Source organism: Alexandromys fortis, unplaced genomic scaffold (genome assembly GCF_014885135.2).
Source record: "Alexandromys fortis isolate MF-2015 unplaced genomic scaffold, M_Fortis_MF-2015_v1.1 scaffold_219, whole genome shotgun sequence".
Taxonomy (NCBI): Eukaryota; Metazoa; Chordata; class Mammalia; order Rodentia; family Cricetidae; genus Alexandromys; species Alexandromys fortis.
This window is the reverse complement of record NW_026068092.1, coordinates 1,753,878-1,770,885: the sequence shown is the minus strand read 5'-3', so window position 1 is coordinate 1,770,885 and position 17,008 is coordinate 1,753,878. Positions and strand designations below refer to the sequence as shown.

At 45.9% G+C, this 17,008-nt stretch overlaps 1 protein-coding gene across 1 annotated transcript in view; it reads right to left on the bottom strand.

The window, feature by feature from the left end:
* Window positions 1-17,008, bottom strand: part of Pi4ka (phosphatidylinositol 4-kinase alpha) — a 132,125-nt gene that overhangs the window by 29,029 nt on the left and 86,088 nt on the right. The window contains exons 20-30 of the mRNA XM_050123004.1: window positions 15,726-15,834; window positions 15,149-15,285; window positions 14,883-15,016; window positions 12,633-12,715; window positions 8,104-8,174; window positions 7,901-8,025; window positions 6,432-6,513; window positions 6,107-6,190; window positions 4,746-4,835; window positions 2,345-2,464; window positions 769-861 (exon numbers count right to left, since the gene is read on the bottom strand). Coding sequence (XP_049978961.1) covers window positions 769-861; window positions 2,345-2,464; window positions 4,746-4,835; window positions 6,107-6,190; window positions 6,432-6,513; window positions 7,901-8,025; window positions 8,104-8,174; window positions 12,633-12,715; window positions 14,883-15,016; window positions 15,149-15,285; window positions 15,726-15,834 — 1,128 coding nt within the window. The remainder of the gene's footprint in view (window positions 1-768; window positions 862-2,344; window positions 2,465-4,745; window positions 4,836-6,106; window positions 6,191-6,431; window positions 6,514-7,900; window positions 8,026-8,103; window positions 8,175-12,632; window positions 12,716-14,882; window positions 15,017-15,148; window positions 15,286-15,725; window positions 15,835-17,008) is intronic.

Below are 17,008 nucleotides of genomic sequence, written 5' to 3'. Positions count from 1 at the left end.
ATAAACTTACCTCAGATTCAATATGACTCAAACAACAAAGTCAGCTTCACTACTTTTCATACATAATTTTCCCACCAGAGGGTGTTACTTTATTATTCATATACTTGGCTATATATAAGATAGGACTCTTCCCAAAAACTAAGCCTATTCACTAAAGGTCTGTGGCCTGCTGCCACAACAGCATTCTAAAGACATGGGCTAAGCTCTCTCGGGACTCTCTGTCAAAGCTCACTCAAGAAGAGCAGCCATTGGGTTAAGCAAAAAGCAGGGTATTCAGGGGAGGTGAGCCAACTCCCAGACACTACTCTGATAAACGCTGTCTCCACCTCCAGCGTTAGCCTGGAATAACTGGTGTGACTGGAAGCCCTCTGTGGAGTCAGCAGGTATGGTTCTTGAGCCTACTTTTGGCAAGTTATTTAGTCTCAGGAGCCTCTGTTTCTTTACCTGTAATACTAGAATATTGGTATGTATATCTTATCAGTATTCAGAGAATGCATGACACACAGCCCATGCTTGCTACCACTAAACAGAATGTCTTGGCACGCCCGAGTGTGTCCACATAAAATCACTTTCTTGCAGAGGTGCTAATTAACTGTCATAAGTGTACCAGAATATTCTGATTTTGCTTGTATCCAGGTTCCTCAAGTCACCTGAATGGGGAAATTCCCTATCATCCACATCCCTCACTCATGTTCCACTGTGAAAGAGCCAAGTGGCATCAAATCAAGATGCTCAGAACAGCCTCTGACACAAGGGCAAGAGAAGTACCTCGCCCGCATAGCGGTTGCGCAAGTTCAAGGATGCCATGAAGTTGGAGTAATCTTTCTTCACACAGGCAGGCCGTTCAGTTAGCTGAGTTGCCTACAGACAAGTACAGAGAATTATTTTAGATGCTGAAACTTAGTCTTTTCCTCATGTTTAACTTGGTAAACCAGGTAGGAAGACTATTTTTGTCTTCAGCACCTGCAAGCTAACATAACATTCGAGAGCACTAGCTAGAGACTATAAGCCTCAGGACAAAACTAAATAAAAAACTAAAATATTCTTTTTTATTTTTGTTTGTCGAGACAAGGTTTCTCTGTGTAGCCCTGGCTGTCCTGGAACTCACTCTGTAGACTATGGTGGCCTTAAACTCACAGAGGCCTGCCTCTGCCTTCAGAGTGCTGGGATTAAAGGCATGTGCCACCACCACCTTGAGGACCTTCCCTTTCTTGGGTGCCTCACCCCTGTTCCTCCACATAGCACATTCCACAGCCCATCCACAGCCCATGCAGAGGGTTGATCATTGAAGCCCATCTAGCAATATTCTGGGTTCAGACTGACTAAGTGTCAGGGGAGGAGGGCTAGAGTAAACACAGCCGCAATCTGCAAGGCCATCATCACCAAGGGTTACTGTCTGTCTGATCCTGACTTAAACTTTGGGCCTAATTTAACTCAAACTACTGCATTTGATTTTCTTTCTTTCTTTTTTTCTTTTTGGTTTTTCAAGACAGGATCTCTCCACAGCTCTGGAGCCTGTCCTGGAACCAGCCCAGGACACGAGCCCAGAGCCCAGGATGGCCTCGAACTCACAGAGACCCGCCTGCCTCTGCCTCCTGAGTGCTGGGATTAAAGGCGTGTGCCACCACCGCCTCCTGAGTGCTGGGATTAAAGGCGTGTGCCACCACCGCCCGGCTAAACTACTGCATCTGAATCTAAATGTATCTTAAACAAAGCAAGCTGAAGCTGGGGCACACGTGTGCATTTGAGCACATTCAGGAAACAGAATCATGAGAAGTCCAGCAAATGGTCCAGACGTGTAGTTCTCAACTTGAGTTGTGACCTCTCTAGGGGCCACATATCAGACATCCCGTATATCAGATATTTACATTATACATTCATAATAGTAGCAAAACTACAGTTATGAAGGAGCAATGAAGTAATTTTATGGCTGGGGTCACAACATGAGAAACCGTATTAAAGGGCTGTATAGCACTAGGAAGGCTGAGAAGCACTGCTCACGACAAACGTGACTATGATATAATGCTATGTGTGTCTGAGGCCAGTTCCTTCTCTCTCTCTAGACTTAGAAAGTCAGATTTCATCAGTGTATCAAGTGTTATCTGTAAAATAGTATATATTTCAAAACTTAAGCACAATGGGTAAATATCTATATGGATGGCTACCTCTTTTGGAACCTCGGCAAATTCCTATTCATCAACAGCTATCCCATGCACCCTACAAATGTGTGGGATATAGGTGTTGGGGGCCTTCATCAGAGTCTATATATGGGCTGAGTCCTTCACCCTATAATATTGCTCTCCAAGGTTAGGGGCTCACTGTTTCACAGGATATTCGCACATACTCCAAGAGTCGTGTTCTGCTTGTTGTAGCCGGCAAAGTGAAGGATGCTCTCAGTGGCCATGGCTAATCCTGTGTGCTGGGACAGTCCGGACACCCAGTTCTGATGCTTATTCAGATACTCCTGAAATGGAGAAAACAAGCTACTTCACTTAATGGAAAGGAAAACTAAAAGTATAAAGAAAGCAGGTCAGAATCCAGGTTTCAGGGCTGATTCTGCCCTGCCCTGCAGCTGTGGGACCTGACACCAGTAAGTCGAGCCCCTTGCTGATTGAGGATGCCCCCTGATCTCTGAGTGGCAGGAATGTCAGGATCTACATGAAGACCATTGTTGACTGACAGTCTGCCATCTGCCACGTGCTCTGCCAGCTGCTGGAGAAGAAGCTGCACAGCCTCAGGTCTGCTGTGAACAGGCAGGCTGTATAGCGGCCACACGGAGAGCTCAGTTCTGCTCCTGCAGTACTCTGCTCCTGAGCAGTGTGTGTAATAGACACCGGTATCCCAGATCAAGTATGTGAGCACATGTGTTGGTGAGCAGGAGGGCACTGGGGCAAAGGGATCCATGGCAGAGAAAGAGCAAAAGGGAAGAGTTTTTTTTCACTCTTGGGAGAGCACGGCCTCATCACCCCAGGAGTGGGAAAAGAAGAATGCATATTCACACAAAATACCAACATTCATGTTAGGGATTTCCGTAGCTGGGGAAGTCTACCTGGACTGGACACTATGGTAATGGGGACTGAGTAATGGTTAAGTAAAAGACAAACTCAGATTTGCACTGAGACTGGGCCACTGTGGTGAGCACTGAGGGAGACTTGAGATCTGAGGCTGGGGACAGGAGGGGCAGGCAGTGAGGCTGCCAATGAGCACTGCATGAAGTCAGGGCTCAGAAGGGATGGACTGCAGATGGGGAAAGCAGGAGAGACCACATTACAGTATGCCTGGTAGAAATATTATGACCCTTCCGAGCCTTATTATAGTCTATTTTCTTCTTACGGCTAAGTTTGGTGGACACATTGCTAGGGCGGGAGGAAGCTTTAACTACTGAATCCTTTTTTGTTTCCTGAAGCCTTCGGGCACTAAAGGATTCCTGCTTTCCTTAGTAGCTATGGCCTCTACATGATCTGAAGGAAACCAGATTTCCTCCAGCCGGGCGGGTGGTGGCGCACGCCTTTAATCCCAGCACTTGGGAGGCAGAGGCAGGCGGATCTCTGGGAGTTCGAGGCCAGCCTGGTCTACAAGAGCTAGTTCCAGGACAGGCACCAAAGCTACAGAGAAACCCCGTCTCGAAAAACCAAAAAAGAATCCAGGGGGCAAAATTTAAGATGACAGGGTGTGACACGGTGTAAATGGTGGCCTTATATAACCAGGCCTGGATCTGTCATTTTCTGTGTGTAACTCTCCCCCACGTTAGGACCAGATGACCTTTCTTCCAGTATTACTTAATCCTTCCTGCTTAACAGCTCTGTGGAAGGAGGAACCTCACAGTGATCCTAGGCACAAACCATGCATTTCAAACTTCCTCCAAGTCTCTCAGAACCAGCTGCTGTACTCTTCCTGGGCTTCACTAAGAGGAATATTTTCTTAAATAGCTTCCCCTTGAGCCAGGTATGGTGGTTCACACCTTTAATACTAGCACTCCGGAGACATAAGCAGGCAGATCTCTGAGTTCGAGGCCAGCCTGGTCTACAAAGCAGTCAGGGCCATCACACAGAGAAAACTCGTCTCAAAACACAAACCAACCAACCAACAACCCCCCCCCCCCCCCCCCCCCCCGCAAAACCAACCAAACAAACCCAGCTCTCCTTGAAAAGTCCTACAGAGGTCCATTCATGGGTTTCATTCAATGGCCCGCTCTCTGGTAGCTCAGATCCCTTCTAGTGGGATCTGTTTTTTTTTTCCCTTAAATCTTTATTCCTTCTAAGACAATATTTTCCCTTCTAAAAACTGGCATTTTTGTTCTCTTTGCAAGCCAGCAGCAGTTTAGTTTGAAGACATGCAGCTATATCTATGCGTGTAGCCTAGACAGAGCTCCCGTGGCATTCCAATCTTTGCTTCTGTCTGCTCACCAGAGCCCATCAAGGCTCCTCCCTCAGGTGCACATACCCCACCAAGCCTGGGTGGTACTGCTGCTGGCTTGTGGCACTGTCCATGCCCCCCCCTCCCCCCAACCACCTTAGCACCTTACCTAGTGTAGTGGTCAGACCCAAGCCCACTAACTTGACAAGCATACTCACCCCACAAGCAAGGCGCATCCAACAGAACGATCCCTGAGCACCAACTATTCTTGGGCTTCAGATCGATGTTCTTGGTCTCTGTTTATTCACACTAGTGTTGTTTATTTTTATTTTATTTTTATTTTTTACTAGTGTTGTTTATACTATTTTTTTGGTATTTGGAGAAAGTACCTGTAGGTGGGACTTAGTGACCGTGGGTGCCCACTTCATGGCTTCCTGCAGGATCATCCCACAGCGTGCAGCAAAGTCCTTCACAATGCTCTGGAAGTTGAACAACCTGAAGTCAGCCTATGTAGGTTGTTGTGACTGTTGAAGCACTGATCCTCAGAAACTAAGAACGAAACTGCACTTGGAGACAGGCTTTGAAAGAGGTGATCACATTAAAAGGCCATTGGGGTGAGCCCTAACGCAGTGTATGGTATACTTATGCACATGAAATGTGGAAATATGAGGGACGCCACCATCAGAGGGAGGACCACATGGGAACACAGTGAGAAGGAGAGTGACCCCAGAACACTCTCCTGTCAATACTTTGTTCTTAGACTTTTTATCCTCATAACTGTGAGGAAATAAATCACTTTCTTTTTTTTTTTTACTTTTTTTTTAGTTGTTGCAAAAAAAAATTTCCCATTTCCCTCCCCCTCCTCGCACACATCGCCTCCTCCCCCACTCCCCTTCCCCTCTCCCCCTCCCCCCACTCCATTCCCCCTCCCTCTCGAGAATGAAGAGCAGTCCAGATTCCCTGATAAATCACTTTCTTTAAGCCACACAGTGTTTGGCAACAGAAACGGAAGCTCTATCAGTGCGCATGCACCAACACCAAAGCTCCAGGGCATAGGAATTCTGACTGGACTATGGTCTGTGGTTCTTGCATAAGGCTGTGTGGCAGAACCTACAACATAAACAGTGTACCTCAGGGCAAGTCAGGGACTGAAGGGAAAGAAATGTTCTAGATGGTAAGAAAATCTCCACAGGTGCCACATTACTGTGTCCGGATTCTCACGAATGACAGCTTTTCCAACTGGGGAGGCCCAAGTTAGGGCACAACCCTGCCCTAGGTGGAGGAATGCGGAGCCTGGCCCCGGTTCAGTCCTCTGCAACAGGGGCTCAATGTCAGACTCCGTGGGGAGTGGAGCACCTTCCAGGACATCCTCCTCATCTGGAGCTATTTATTCTACCCACTTGCTAAGGGCAAGGCAAAGCTAGAGTCTGCCATTCTGTTCTCCAGTGAAAAGCTGGCATGCCTCAGAGGGCTGAGCTCTGAAAACTATGCTTGCTCAGTGCTTCTGAGGGGCTGTAGCTGACTCGCAGCTGGAAATGCCTTTGTGGCTGAAGCAGGAATGAATGTTGCAGAGACTGGACAGCGCAGTGAGAAGCACAGGCCTGGAACACAGATAGGCTTGGGAATTCAGGAGCTCCTCCCGCGGTGGGACAGTGCCAAAACCCATCATACTGCTAAATGCTGGGGGCTTGGGGACTTGTCTTGACATTCCCAGGAAACCCCTTATTCTAGAGGACTAGGCGGGACATACCTCTCGGGCTTCATATGTGTCAGGAACCGTAATCCGATACGGAGCATCAGGAATGTCGTAGTAAGGTTGGTCCTTGTGAATATCCTGGAAACATACAGACCCCTAAGTCACTGAGGCTGCCTCTGCCAAGCATGTGACTCAGGCAGCAGTGTGTCTGCTACCCCTTCCCACCACATGCCCCACATGGACTCCAAACTTGCTGCAGCCTAGTGGGAGACATCAGGGAACAATGTGGGTAAGTGAGGCCAGGGTATCTGGAGGAGCACATCGTACACAGAGTGGACAGCTCATGTGTCAGGCAGATCCACGCCACTGCGACACTCACAGCACTTAGTGACAGTGACAGGGTCTGCAGGATGTCCAACATGGTCTTCAGCACAGTCCCACTCCAGAGCAAGTGTGGAAACCTAGAGCAAGGAAAGGGGTCTCAGGACTGAGGAGATGAACTTTCTAGGAACTACACTGTCTGCCTCTATGCCTCCCCTGCACCAGCATGAGCCCATGGAGACATGGCACCTATCCACTTAGGCTCTCCACAGTGAGATGTATGGTCAAAAATGTTCTCTGGCCAGCCCACCCTACTCCAGAGGCCAAATACAGGCTACACACATTCTTTCCAAAGCGACTCTAGTTTGTTTTGCTTTTAAAAATTTATTCATTTGGGCTGGAGAGATGGCTCAGCAGTTAAGAGCATTGCCTGCTCTTCCAAAGGTACTGAGTTCAATTCCCAGCAAGCACATGGTGGCTCACAACCATCTGTAATGAGGTACGGTGCCCTCTTCTGGCCTGCAGGCATACACACAGAGAGAACATTGTATTTATTATGTATACACATAATAAATAAATAAGTCTAAAAAAAAGATTTATTCATTTATTATGTATACTGTGTTGTGGTCTGCATGTATATCTGGCCAGAAGAGGGCGCCAGACCTCACTATGGATGGTTGTGAGCCACCCTGTGGTTGCTGGGAATTGAACTCAGGATCTATGGAAGAACACCCAGTGCTTTTAACTGCTGAGCCATCTTTCCAGTCCCAACAGTTCTAGTTTTTGATGGTAGCTCCCCAGTACCTCTCATGTTATGGCATCAACAGAAAAGAACATTGGAATGAAGTAAAGCAGTCATGGGATGATGGCCCTAAGACTGGAAGGATACTACCTGTGTGCAGTGCTCATCTTATATGTGACCCACTGTTCAAGAGGCCTGACTTAGATGTGTACTATATGTGCAAGGCTTGGTCTCATAGTCTCTGGCTGGCTCTTGATCTATCCTCAGATTCTGCAACTGCTTGGACAAGGTTGCTTGCATGCAGCCTCTGTGAGAGTCTCTAGAACCCCTGGATGGTCTTGGGAAGTTGAAGACAAGGTGTGTGTGTGTGCTAATTGGGCATTTACACCTCAGAGGCCACCCCAGCTTCCCTTCTCAAGGTCTCAGTACACTGTCATGTTTTAAGACTGTGTTGTCTCTCAGTAAGAGAAGTGGGGAAATGCTTTTGTTCTCAGAAGCCCATAAGATCCTTATTCTACCTAGGACTTCTAGCTAGATCCTGGATTAGGATATGCTAAACTTGGTCTTATCAAATTATTTTAGGTAATACCAATGGCCCAGAATGAGTATGTTTCTAGGCTAAAATGCAGGCTGTAACAAACTTGAGGACATTCTTGGGAAGGCTGCATCAGCCTTGAGGTTTCTTCTGACTCTGTTATTTTCTGGACTGATGATGTAACCATGCTTTTTCTCTGTTCCAAACTACTAACATTTATACACAAGCACTAGAGGGAAGCCATACTCACTTATCCACCAGACCAGACAGGTACTTGTCAGCCACTCTCCTTATCCTCTTGTGGATGTGGTTGAAGTTCACCAGCAGAAACTGGGCGTGCCGCTCAAGCTCTTCTTCATTCTCCTTGGTCTTAGCCTAGAGTGAGAAGAGAGGTACCGTAGGGCTTTCCGTGTGCTGCCAGCAGGCACACACTGGCGCTCTGGTGATGCTTACTTTATCTGCCATCATGTTCAGGAAGGCATCAAACACTTTGTCAGCAACAGCGATGACACACTGCATCATCCCTGAAATGAGACGGTGGTTCCCAGGATTAGGTACAGTCACAAAAATTACAAACAACCGCAAACTCACAGACTTGGAGAGTAGTACCAAGTTCTTTTGTACTTTCCTCGGCTTACTGGAAGAGTTACATCAGCCATAACCAGCCTGCATTTGTCAAAACTTAGAAACAGACACTGGTGCGACACCATCACCAGAACTTCAGCATTGGCCTGGGTTTTTCTTACTCTCCCATTCACGGCCCTTTCTGTTCCTGGACACCATACAGACTTTGCTTACAACTCTTGGCCTCTTAGAATGTGTTGGTTCCTCAATCTATTCCTGGACTTCATGATCTTGGTATGTTAAGGACACAGGTAATTTAAAGTTTAGCTATCTGATGCCAGCTCTTCAGGGTAAGATCTGAGAAACTTAGAGGGAATACCAGAGGTGATATGCCTTTCTTTTCTGGTTTCTTTTCATTTTTAAAAAATAATTTATTTTCAGTTTATGTGCATTGGTGTTTTGCCTGCATGTTTGTCAGATCTTGGAGTTACAGGCAGTTTTTAGCTACCATGTGTGTGCTGGAATTGAACCTGGGTCCTCTGGAAGAACAGTCAGTGCTCTTAACTGCTGAACCATCTCTCCAGTCCCTCTTCTGGGATTCCTGAGACATGGTTTGACAGACTTGCTACTCAATGTGTAGCCCAGGCTAGACTTGAACTCATGACAATACTCTTCCCTCAGACTTCTAGGTGCTAGGTTACAGGTGTTTGGCATCATGCCTGGCTCTGTGCTTTCCCCCTCTCACCCATCAGGGAACTATGATATCTGTAGCTCTTATCATTTCTGATGTCAACTGTCATCACATGATCTCAGCAACTACATTCCCTTTCCATACTTATAAAACTTACACCCTGAGCCGAGGAACTTAGTGATACTCCAGAAGAGGAGTGGTGAGCGAGTTACAGCCACCACCATCACCACCACCACAGATAATGTGTTTGGGGAGATATTTGCAATTATGTTGCTATCTAATTTCTCTCTGAAATTTTGCTAGTTTTTGGCTGCTCATGAGGATTTTCTATTATCTCAATTTCTTCTACTTTGTTTAGTTTTTCTGAGACAGGGTTTCTCTGTGTAGTTTTGAAGCCTGTCCTGGAACTTGCTCTGTAGAGCAAGTTGGCCTAGAACTCCAGAGAAACACCTGTGCTCTGCGTCTTGAGTGCTGGGATTAAAGGTGTGCATCACCAACGCTCAGCTTCTACTTTTATTAACTGGAGTTCTTTAAGAAAGAGTTGCTTCTCTTTCCCTATTTTATATTTATTCAATAATTAGTATAAACTCATGTCTTAAAAATATATATATATTCGAATGTATATTAAAAAATATGTGAAATGTGGGTGGTGGTGGCACACGCCTTTAATCCCAGCATTCAGGAGGCAGAGGCAGGTGGATCTTTGTGAGTTCGAGAACAGCCTGGCCTACAAGAGCTAGTTCCAAGACAGGCTCCAAAGCTACAGAGAAACCCTGTCTTGAAAAAGAAACTCCCCCCCCCCCAAAATATATGAAATGGAAGCTGAGGCTGTATCTCTGTGGTAGAGTATTTGCCCAGTATGTGTGAGGCTTTGGGTTTAATCCTCAGTACCATTAAGAAAAAAAAAAAAGTTAAAATCTGAAACACTCTAAAATTGGAAACTTAATAAAATTGTTTTTGTAAAAGTGATTTATTTATGTGCATGTCTGTGTTTATTGCACATGTATGTACAGGTGCCCAGACATGCCAGAGTGACACTGGTCTCCTTGGAGGGTTGTTACAGGGATCTGAACTCCAGCCATTGACAGAGCAGTAGGTTCTCCTAACTGCTGAGCCATCTCTCTAGCTCCAAACTGACATGAGGTTCAAAGACTTTCAGGTATTAGAGCTGGTCATGGCAAACCCTCCTGTAATATTGGTACGCAAGTGGTCAAGGTAGGGTCACAAGTTGAAGCCCAACTTGAGCTTTATGTTCAAAGAAAACAAAACCCACTGAGGCATGGCGGCACATGACTTTAATCTTAGCACTCAGGAGGCAGACACAGTTGGATACCTAAGTTCAAGGCCAGTCTGGTCTAAAGATTGTGTTCCAGGACAGCCAAGGCTACATAGAGAAACCCTGACTCAAAAAATAAAAACAAAAACCAACCAACCAACCAGCAAAACAAAACAGGGAGAGAGAAAGAAAGAGAGAGAGAGAACAAACCAAATAAATGCACTTGGTGCACCTACATTCACACAGGGAGCACTCACAGCATAAAACCATACTGAAAATGGTATGAGGATTTACATGGTATTCACAATGTACTAGGTAATGTGAGTAATACAGACATGATTTAAAGCATGCCTGCAGATGTGTATAGCTTCTATGAAAATCCTATGCCATTTTATAAAAGGAACAACAGTACACATACCTCCAGATGTAGTCTCCCTATTTTTGTTTTACACTTTGTATTAAACTTTACTCTTTTTAGAACATCATTATGATGAATATCTTTTATAATGTAAACTCATTTCAATTAAGTAAAATTATAAAAATACTATATATTTATATCTAAATTATGATATTTGATAAAATAATATATGACAACTTGTTCACTAAGAGTCCGTCTAGTTGGTTCCTTGGTCCTGTCAGCCTGCTCTTGCTGTTTAGAAGCAGAACTGCCTCTGGCAACAGAAAGACACTGCAGATCCATAAAGGACCATCGGAGCAGCTCTGGCTCTTTTCAGCAGAAGACATTAGAAACCAATGTCTGGATGCCGGTGCACTTTCGAGCAGAGAGTGTACGCCTATTTTGGGTCCTTGAAGCAGTGGCCCTCTACCATTGAGTTATATTCCCATACCCTCCCTTTGTGTATGTGTCATGTACGCTTGTCTGTACACCTGTGTGGGGCGTGCTTTGAGTGTGCACAGTTAGACACCAGAGGAGGATACTGCGTGTTTTCTTCTATCACTGTTTAGCTAAGTTTTCTGATAGGTTCTCTCATTAAACTTGAAGCCTGTCATTTGGGTTAGGCTGGCCAGCCAGTAAGCTTCAGGAGCCCAACTGTCTTGGCCCCACAACACTGAGGTCACGGGCGCACAGCCATTTCGCTTATACACGAGTGCTGGGATCTGAGGTCAGACTTTAGCAAGCACTCTTACCTACTGAGATGTCTCCCAGCCCTCTTTCGGTTTGGGGGTTTCTAAGTAATTCAGGCTTGCCTTGAATTCACAATTTTCCTGCTTTGGCTTCCCAAGGAGCCTGGATACCTACCTCCACCTCCTTGACAGCTTTCCAAGTATCCTGCCTTGCCCCTGAACTCCTTATGTAGCTGAGGATGGTCTTGAACTTCTGATCCTCCTGCCTCCACGACCAAGTGCTGAGATGGCGGTGTATACTAGTATACCAGGTATGTGGTTCTGGGAACTGAATACAGGGCTTTATGCCCACCAGGCAAGCACTTTACCAGCTAAACTACATCCCAGGCCATCCTGGAGTATTTTAAAAAAAAAGTCTTTGGAGGCTGGAGAGATGGCTCGGTGGTTAAGAGCACTGGCTGCTCTTCCAGAGGACTGGGATTCAATTCCCAGCACTGACAAGGCAGCTCACCATGATCTGGCACCCTCACACAAACATACATGCAGGCAAAACATTAAATAAAACTAAATTTAAAAAAAGAAGGCCTGGTGATGATGGTGCACACCTTTAATTCCAGCCCTTGGGATGCAGAGGCAGGTGGATCTCTGTGAGTTCCAGGATAGTCAGGGCTACACAGAGAAACCCTGTCTTAAAAAAACAAAAATAAATAAAGTAAAAATAAAAAAGCAGAAGTCTTTCATATTTATTTTATGTGCATGTGCACTTGTGCGGATGGATCGTAAAGTCAGAAGACAATTTATGGAGTCTCCCAGCACTCAAGCTCATGCGGTAAGGTTTGGCAGCAAGTTCCTTTACTTGCTAAGCTATCCTTTTCTCCCCTACTTTTTTTTTTTTTATTAGAGTTTCTCTGTGTGACCTGGAACTCGTTCTGTAGACCAGGCTGGCCTCAAACTCAGAGATCTGCCTGCCTCTACCTGAGGGCTGGAATTAAAAGTGTGTGCCACCACTACCTGCTGCTGGTCCTACCTTGCAGTATTTTTTTTTTTTGTTTGTTTGTTTGTTTTTCTCGAGACAGGGTTTCTCTGTGGTTTTGGAGCCTGTCCTGGAACTAGCTCTTGTAGACCAGGCTGGTCTTGAACTCACAGAGATCCACCTGCCTCTGCCTCCCAAGTGCTGGGATTAAAGGTGTGCGCCACCACTGCCTAGCCCTTGCAGTATTTTTTAAGGTTATCTATTTTATGAAGATATTTCCAATGGAGAACGTAACTTCATAAAACTATTTTCTCAATGTGAATAGAAAATATGAAATATTCTTTCTTTTTCCTACTCAATTTATCATGAGAGTACCATAATAATAAGCTTACCAGATTTGTCCTTCTGAATAGCTTTATCCTCAAAGTAGCAGAACATTACCTGGAAGCGATCAGGATCTGTAGAACGCAGTACCCTGACAAGAGGAATAGCTTTGAGTATCTTTTGCACACCCTAACCCTCCCACCAGAGCCCTGGCACTGTTCTGGTTTGGCTTAAATGACAGCATCTCTGCTGTGTACAGGCGCACAACTCCCCTGAACTTCCTACAGGATGGTTTACACCATCTAGCACCACATTCCTATCTTTCTCAATCCAGCAAGCACACCTTTAGTGACATGTCTTGAGGTCACATTAATACACGCTGGCTGCACTACTCAGATAGATCTAGTCTGACTTCCTCATTAACAGGAAGCATACCTATTTCATGATGACACATCATCACAGCATGGCAGAAACACAACGATATACTAGGAAAAGAGAATTACATACAGTGGAACAGGTGCAGCACAACCACACCGACAGGTTGTGTAAAGGCCGTTTGTGCACATGTGTGCCTGTACAAAGGACACTAAAGGGAGAAGTGAGCAAATTAACATCTGCCTTCTGAGTGCTAGGATTAAAGTCCTGTGCTACCATGCTCAGCCTCAGACCTGCATTCTTTGCCTTTGGCATATTCTGTGCCCATTCTTGGGGGTTGGCTTGTTTTCTTTTTTAAAAAAGTTTCATTTACATATATATATATATGCATCTGTGTGCGTAGGTGCCTGCAAGGCCAGAAGATCACCTGAGGCTGGAGGTCCAGGAGATTGTAAGCTATTTTATGTAGGTGCTGGGAACCAAATTCAAGTCCTCTGAAGAGCAGCAAGTGCTCTGAACCACTGTGCCATCTCTCCAGCTCCTTTTTCATTTTTTTTTTGTGACAGGGTTTTGAGTAGCTCAGGCTGATCTCAAACTCATACCAATCCCTCTGCCTTGGCTCCACAATAACTGGGATTTTATTTTTACTTTTATGATAAAAAGAAACCTGTCTGTAAAGGTCCCTGCCTCCATGCCTCACAACTGAGTTTGGTCCCTGGGATCCAATGGTAGAAGGAAAGGACTGACTCCTGCAAAGGTTCTAACTTAGCTCAGAACATCTGCTCCTTGCCTGGCCTCCATGTGCCCAGAGTCATATACAAATATGAAATAAATAAAGTATAAGAAGACAAAAACAAAACACCTATAACCTTTAGAGAAAAAGAAGAAAATAAATTTGCGTGCTTAAACAATAGCTCCACTGAAGAGCCATTCAGGGTCTAGGAGTTGAGGTAAGAAAGCAGGGGTTTAACAGCATACATTAACTGGCCCCACACCAGCCTTCTAAGAGGCACCCAAATTTTGTAAAGCAAAGCCAGGGTCTTTAAGTGAAAGTAGTGATGCAGGCTGAGATGCTTTTAACTTCTTACACTGGGGTTTCCAAGTTTCCCTAATAACCAGAAGCTGAGAATTGAAGCCTCATTTTTGAATCAGTTTCGGGTTGTTTCTCCATGCTGGCATAGGGTTATGAAGGATCCTGGGGATACTCCCAAGTGCCACACTTGAGGGGTGGGGATGGTTCTTCTAGTTATGCATTCAGGCAGTAAATCCACACTTATATTTGGTTTTCCTTTTAGTTTCTTTTCTCTCCTTCCTTCCTTCCTTCCTCCCTCCCTCCCTCCCTCTCTCCCTCCCTCCCTCCCTTCCTTCCTTCCTTCCTTCCTTCCTTCCTTTTTTTAAATGCTCGGATGGAACCTGTCACGTGTGAGACAAGAACTCTACTACCAAGTTATATCCTTAGCTCTCTCCTTTGCTTTTCTGAGAAAAAAAGGGAGGAGCTACAACAACACACTATAGGAGATGGGAATGAGTAATGAGATGATCATTTTTATTACATTAACCATCCAATTTTGTCTTTTTAGATTCATCTCTGTGTGTGTCTGTGTGTGTGTGATGTGCTATGGTGTGTATGTGGAGAGAGGAGGATGATTTTTAGGAATTGGTTTTCTCTTCCTGCCTCGTGTGGTCCAAGGACTGAACTTGTAGTAGCAGGCTTCTTTTACCCCTGAGCCATCTAACCAGCCTTGTTGGTTTTTATTTTTATTTAGTATTTATTTTTGAGACAGGGGCTCTCTATTATATAGCTCTAGCTGTCCTGGAACTCATTCTGTAGACTAGGCTGTCCTGGAACTCACAGAGATCCACCTGCCTCTGCCTCCAGAGTGCTGTGATTAAAGATGTGTGCCCCTCCCAGCAGATGTGTGGGAAGGTGAAGGCTCATGTACCTCATGTATTCCAGCCGATACACAGACAAGAGATAGGTAGACATGGCAAAGTCCAGCTTGTTGATGAGGGCAGAGACCTCGGGAGGAGGATCTAGCAAGTTGCTGATGGTGCTTCGGAGTTCACTCAGCTCAGCCTGGAGGGAGGAAACACTCAGGGGCTCATGAGGCCTCCCCAGAAGGAACCCAAGTGCTTAGTAAGGATGTAGAAGGGATCTGCTCTAATTCCTCTTTGGACAGTCCAAGGAGAGAGAGAAGAGAAGCCTTACAGGGGTGACCGTGTCATTTTTCATGGCCGAGTTGTACTGGAGGACGGATCGCAGCGGCTCTTTGCTGGGAAAGGTGAGCAGAGGTGACTTGGTAGCTATTTCACAGACCCCCTCGTACCACTCTTCCGGCCAGAGTCCTGCAAGAGAGTGGGTGTGAGTGAGACAAGGGCTGGAACAGACCAGGAGGCCACCCGACTGACAGGCATGGGGCCGGTGGGGTGAGAAAGAGGAGAAAGGAAAGGAGAGGGAGAGGAGAGGAGAGGACAGAGGGAGAGAGAATGAGAATTTATAAGACTATCGAGCACCTAGTTAAAGAAGTCTTACATTGGTATTGACTCTGGCAATTTCTAGTCTTGGAACCCCTGAGACAACTGTCCATAATAGGACATAGAACAATTGTCTACCCAACTGTCTACAGTCATGTGGCACACACAGTGGGAAGTGTCTGTAAATACCCGTGGGAACAAGCGGCTACATATGGGCTCAGATCAGATGTACTCAGGCTCTGGAGAGGATGGGTCTGACCTAGCTGTTTCCACTGCACACTCAACTTTCTCTGGGAGACACCACTCCCTACCTGAGCCCTCCACAGCGAACCCCATCAGTACAGAGTACAGCCAGAAGTCCCGGAAAAGCTTCTGTAGCCTGGGTTTAGCTTCTTTGATGGGTGGCAGCCGTCGGGTGAGCTGATGTGAGAGGAAGGGAGAAAGGTTATTTGTTAGTAAAACTTTAAGTGTAAAATCAAGCACACATTCTCCAAAACCCCCATCCCAGCCTTACAGCCAGAATGGGTGCAAACAGGTGCAATGAGCAGTGATCTTCTCAATCACTCTCCGATTCTAGGTTCATTCCCTCACTGGTTATATGGAATGCTTACTCTGAGCCAGGCACTGTGCGTGGAGTTCACTCAAAGGGCGTTCTATCTAACTGGGAGGGAAACAATTCCAGTTCCTGGAAGTGTCATTATGGGTCTTCACATAAAGCATGGCCAGGCAGAGAACAGAGAGGAAGTATCAGTTGCTAAAGAAGCCTCAGGCCCCAAGGCTGGGAGCTGGGACTGGGAGGGCCCTCAGAGAAGACATCACAATGGGAGCAGTAGACTTTCCAGCACATGACTCTTTCAAGCAGTAATCTTGGGCAGAATCTCCACAGGTAGTGAGAGCAGACTGGCTTGAGTGCAGGTGTGAGAAGTCAAATTCCCTGAGCTCTTGCTTGAGAAAGCAGCCTACCTGCTCTGGAGGCCACAGTTGCGTGGGAGTTACAGAAAGTGGTTACTCTGAACAAACCACCCCATGGAGCACATGGATCCCATAGATTGATGAGATCTAGTCCTCTACACTAGTAGGGTGGGGCTTTGCCACCCAAACACTAGGGCATGTATACATCAGGTCCTGCGTCAGGACTAGAGAGTAGGGAGAGATGATGCCAAATGCTAGGACTCTTCATGAAAATCTGGTAGGAGCATAGTTGGTACAACACTTCTTGGGGAGGGTGTGACAGCATGCATCAAAATAGAAATATCAAGCTGGGTGTGATGAAGCACACCTGTAATCCCAGCACACAGGACGGAGAGGCAGGAGGATCAGGAATTCAAAGTCATCCAACAGTGAATTTAAAGCTAACATGAGGCCGGGAGGTGGTGGTGCACGCCTTTAATCCCAGCACTCGGGAGGCAGAGGCAGGTGGATCTCTGTGAGTTCAAGGCCAGCCTGGTCTACCAGAGCTAGTTCCAGCACAGGAACCAAAAGCTATGGAGAAACCCTGTCTTGAAAAATCAAAAAAAAAAAAAAAAAAAAAAAAAAAAAGCCAAAACGAATAACACAAACCTAAAAAACTAAATGGATACCAAAAAACACAGCT